Source organism: Penaeus monodon, chromosome 16 (genome assembly GCF_015228065.2).
Source record: "Penaeus monodon isolate SGIC_2016 chromosome 16, NSTDA_Pmon_1, whole genome shotgun sequence".
Classification (NCBI taxonomy): Eukaryota; Metazoa; Arthropoda; class Malacostraca; order Decapoda; family Penaeidae; genus Penaeus; species Penaeus monodon.
This window is the reverse complement of record NC_051401.1, coordinates 16399612-16404611: the sequence shown is the minus strand read 5'-3', so window position 1 is coordinate 16404611 and position 5000 is coordinate 16399612. Positions and strand designations below refer to the sequence as shown.

General features: G+C 34.9%; 1 protein-coding gene across 4 annotated transcripts in view; it reads left to right on the top strand.

Annotated features, from left to right (window-relative positions):
• The window catches only part of LOC119582566 (glutamine-dependent NAD(+) synthetase-like), a 29619-nt gene that overhangs the window by 2439 nt on the left and 22180 nt on the right, over positions 1-5000 (top strand). For 2 of the 4 annotated variants that reach the window (XM_037930925.1, XM_037930929.1), the window contains exons 2-11: positions 907-1063; positions 1274-1444; positions 1597-1681; positions 1827-1972; positions 2230-2390; positions 2531-2727; positions 2926-3177; positions 3780-3940; positions 4152-4326; positions 4424-4599. In XM_037930925.1, the coding sequence (XP_037786853.1) occupies positions 918-1063; positions 1274-1444; positions 1597-1681; positions 1827-1972; positions 2230-2390; positions 2531-2727; positions 2926-3177; positions 3780-3940; positions 4152-4326; positions 4424-4599 (1670 nt within the window). In that variant the 5' untranslated portion in view covers positions 907-917. Of the gene's footprint in view, positions 76-885; positions 1064-1273; positions 1445-1596; positions 1682-1826; positions 1973-2229; positions 2391-2530; positions 2728-2925; positions 3178-3779; positions 3941-4151; positions 4327-4423; positions 4600-5000 lie in introns of all 4 variants that reach the window. The other 2 variants (XM_037930927.1, XM_037930928.1) reach the window with 2 other exon arrangements.

Below are 5000 nucleotides of genomic sequence, written 5' to 3'. Positions count from 1 at the left end.
CTTGACATATTTAGCAATTATCTAAAGCTCTTGGGTCCAGATGTCTCTTGGATACAGGATCTTGGGGATCTGCCAGTAGGTGTCTGTGGTTTTCAAAATCACTCAGTTTTACTTGTCTTGGTAGTGCTGTTCATGATTCCAAGGTATCAGAACATCAAGTAATCAGATGTTTTTAGCCTTGTGGCAAGAGTCGACTCCCTTAACAAAATGCTGGGAGATACCTATGCAGAAGTGTCAGGTTATGTGTTGGCCCTAATATTGCCAGGTTTGCTATATGGCAGCAAAACCTGCACTGTAGAGTGTTGTCTTGATGCCTTTTGCAAAAGTTCCTTGCGTCGGATCATGGAGTTCAGTTACCAAGAATACATGTTTAATCAGTGGCTGCACTGTGATATATATGTGTGTGTGTGTGTGTGTGTGTGTGTGTGTGTGTGTGTGTGTGTGTGTGTGTGTGTGTGTGTGTGTGTGTGTGTGTGTGTGTGTGTGTGTGTGTGTGTGTGTGTCTGTGTCTCTATGTATATATTTATTTATATATATGTATATATGTATATATATGTACATATGTATATATATTATGTATATATATATATATATATATATTATATATATATATATATATATATATATATATATATATAATGTAATATATTTACATATACTTTTTTTTTTTTTTTTGTATATTTCTTTCCCTACATAAATATTTTATTCTTTATCGCTATCTTTATACATATATATATATATATATATATATATATATATATATATATATATATATATATATATATATATATATATATATATATATATATATAATACATATATATAAATAAATATATACATATTATTATTATTATTAATATTATTATTATTTGTAATTGGAAATAGAAATCTGATTTACATTTGCAGACTGAGGCAAGATGGGTCGCAAAGTAGTGGTGGCGACTTGCTCGCTGAATCAGTGGGCGATGGACTTCCAGGGCAATATGGAGAGAATCTTGGACTCCATCATTCAAGCCAAAACTGCAGGAGCAACGTACAGAAGTGGTCCTGAGCTTGAAGTAACGTAAGATTGTTCAAGCATTCGTTGAGGTTTTATAATCAGATGCTTTTTCATATTTTAATTATGTTATATATGTATAATGGATAGGAAATTTGCATATACTTAATACAGATACACTTGTTAATATATTTGAGATTATTTCTAGCACAGAATATTATTTTTATTCAAAGATATATATATATATATATATATATATAATTTCTGTTTTTCTAGTGGTTATAGCTGTGCTGATCATTATTATGAAAGTGACACAATGTTACATTCATGGGAAGTTGTGGCAGAATTACTTCAACATCCATCATGCACTGATATCATGATTGACGTTGGCCTTCCAGTCATGCACAAAAATGTCACATATAACTGCAGATTAGTTTTCCTAAACAGGTAAGAACTGATATTAGAAATTTCATTACTTCTTTTTTTTCATTTTTGGGTGCTTCTGCTTTTGCTTCTTGCAATAAGTGATACAGTCTGTAATTTATGAATAATCTTACTCATTGCAAGCATAAAAGATATACTTTTTGTTGTGCCTGCAGGAAAATTTTAATGATCCGTCCAAAGCAAATACTATGTGATGATGGCAACTACAGGGAGACAAGATATTTCACAGCATGGAGGAAGGTAGCTACTTAGAAACATTTATTGAATAAGGAAATGGTATCAGTGAGATTAAGGGGGTGCTGTCTGTTATTTCTCTACATGTAGTGCTTAATGAAATGTTGACTATTTTATGGAAATGTCTTCTAAATGTTGATTATCCCCTCAGATTCGTCAAGTAGAGGACCATTATCTACCTCGAATGATCAGTAAGATCACGGGTCAGATTACGGTCCCCTTTGGAGATGCTGTTATAGCTACCAGGGACACCTGTATAGGCTATGAAATATGTGAAGAATTGTGGAACCCAGAAAGGTTTGTCTTTGTTGTCAATCCAAAAGAACTTCATATATCAGAGTAAATTCTGAATATGTTTTCTTTTTGCTAAGTATCTCTTTAAAAAATATTGAAAGTTCAGACAAGATATTCAATCAAAATATGATTCACTGAAATTAAAGATATTTCTATTTTATGTGGAAAGCACAATTCAAACATATATAATAGAGTATGCAGTTAATACTTTTACAAATTTTACAAATACATTTATAAATGACCAAAGAACTTCTCTACAGTTCCCACATTCCCATGGCTTTGGATGGAATAGAGATCATTGTGAATGGCTCTGGCTCTTACACAGAAATTCGAAAGAGCCATGTGTCTCAGGACCTTGTCAAGTCTGCAACAGCTAGAAGTGGAGGCTGTTATGTGTTTGCCAATCTGAGAGGATGTGATGGCAAGTAGACAAGACCATAATGCTGTACTAAACCTGCATGTCCATGTGTTTGTCTTGTATATATTTTATTTGTCTGATTGCTTGTACTTGCATGATTGTGTTGCTCCTACTATTTACACATAACACATTGTATATTCCAGGAGATAGAGTATACTTCCCTGGAATTTCCATGATTGGCCTCAATGGGTCAATCATTGCTCGTACAACTCCATACAGTCTGTCTGAGGTTGAAATAATCACTGCCACAGTTGACTTGGAATCAATCCGTTGTTATCGCTCTCTGATACGCAGTCGGTGCCTACATGCTTCTCAGAGTCAGGCTTATCCACGTGTACAGGTGCTGTGGAATAATTATAGATTATCTGTAGCTGATTAACCCTTGCTGTTTTATTATTAGCTTATTGATATGAAATCCTATCTTTATATAAGAATCATTTCTGCTTATTAAAATAAATGCAGTTTCAATGGCCTTGCAAAGATATGCATGAAAGTACTCATCATGCATATTTAATACCCTTTTTTCCCTGTTCTTCAGGTCAACTTTGCTCTCTCCAGTGATGATGATATATTCCTGCCGATATGCTCACCTCTTGAGTATAAACTCCCAACCCCCGAGGAAGAAATCCTCTATGGGCCAGCATGTTGGTTGTGGGATTACCTGCGTCGTTCTGGTCAAGGCGGATTCCTCTTGCCACTGTCTGGGGGGGTTGATTCATCATCCACTGCCACGATCGTATATTCAATGTGCAACTTAGTGGTAAAGGCTGTTGCAAGTGGGGAAGAGAAGGTATATTGCCATCCTCTGTTTTGCTGTTTGCTTGAAAGAGTTTGTAAGAAAAACATATAATATTAGGAAATATTTGAGGCTGACATACACTATATGATTTAAATCCATTTTGTCTACAATATCAGACAGGCACCAGAATTTGAATACTGATTTAACTAATTCTGTTGCAGTTATCATAATTATCAAGATATTTTAATGTATAACATAGATGGTAGGTAAGAATTATTTTGACATATATCATACAGTGTAATCTTATCCTTTGCAGAGTCAGTTCATTATCAAAATGTTTGTATTTTATTATATAGATAGGTAGATATTTTTATTTTACCCTATTTTTTCAGGTGAAAGGAAAGTGTGTATTTTTAATTATCTTAACACAGTTTAGTATTTTTAGGCAGGATAATAACTTGTTTAGGGAACATGGTATGTCACATGATTTATTAGATCTGTTTGTAAATTTTTGTATCTTTTTATACTCAAATTTCTGAGGATGAAAAGATAATTACGGTTTAGTGAAGGAAAAATATGTAAATGCTCAGTGTCTCTGTATATTACTATATGGCTTTCTTACCTAATGGTTGGAAATGTGTATTTACTCTCAGGTTTTGGAGGATGTGCGGCGCATAGTGTCACAGGCAGATTATGTTCCTCGAGATCCTCGGGAGCTGTGCGGTAGACTCTTTCACACGGTTTACATGGCCACAGAGAATTCGTCCAATGAAACAAAGGCTCGTGCAAAACTGCTGTCTCAGCAGATAGGAAGGTGTGGATCCATATCATAATTAGTGTGTTATGCAGTCATTGTAAGCCTTTTTGATGGAGCAATATGTAATAACTTCTGCTGTGCATATGGAGAATATTTCAATTTTGCCACAACTTGGGTTTATAAATACAAGAAATTTGGTTCTAAACCTCTCTCTGTAGGCCTATTGTTTTTATTTTGGCAAAAGATGACCATAATTTCTTCACCACAGCTACCATATTCCCATTGGAATAGATAGTATGGTTTCTTCTGCACTGGGAATATTTAGTGCTGCAACAGGGCACATCCCCAAATTCAAAGTTCGTGGTGGGACAGTGAGGGAAAACCTAGCTCTGCAAAATGTTCAGGCTCGTCTTCGCATGGTCCTCGCATACCTCTTTGCACAGGTGAGAGTTTAGGTATTAGAAATAAGTGCTTCAAAAATTTGTAAAAATGTTTACACTGGGTTCCCTGTACTTTGATAAAAAAAAAAAAAAATTTCAGTTGATGTTGTGGGTACGAGGACGGCAAGGTGGCCTCCTAGTGCTTGGATCTGCCAATGTGGATGAAGCTCTTCGTGGATACATGACCAAATATGATTGTAGTTCAGCTGACATCAACCCCATTGGAGGCTTTTCCAAGTCTGATCTGAAGAGGTTTTTACACTTAGCAAAAGAAAGGTAAGTTATTTTTTAAAAATGTGTCATTGTTTTATTTCATAAACAAATGTAGAATGGAAACTAGTTATATCCTTCATGAAATTATATTTTTAATTTAGATTGTAACTGTTTTAAACATAAATCTGTTTGATTAAAAATATGCTGTTCAAGTTATTCATATTTACCATAGTATGATGATAATGTTAATGATGATAACTTTTGTGTGACATGTAAGCATAGTGTAACTATAGTCGCCTTATTTTGTACCTGCTTAACCCTTTCCCGACGGGTAGTAGTCATAGTGGCCCGGGCCCCGCTGCTGGGGGCTTATATCGTCGCTCTAGCATGGGACGTCATGCAATGCCAGCATCCTGCCGTTTCTTCGAATACACAGATAAGTGATTGTACATTATCAGTCTTTG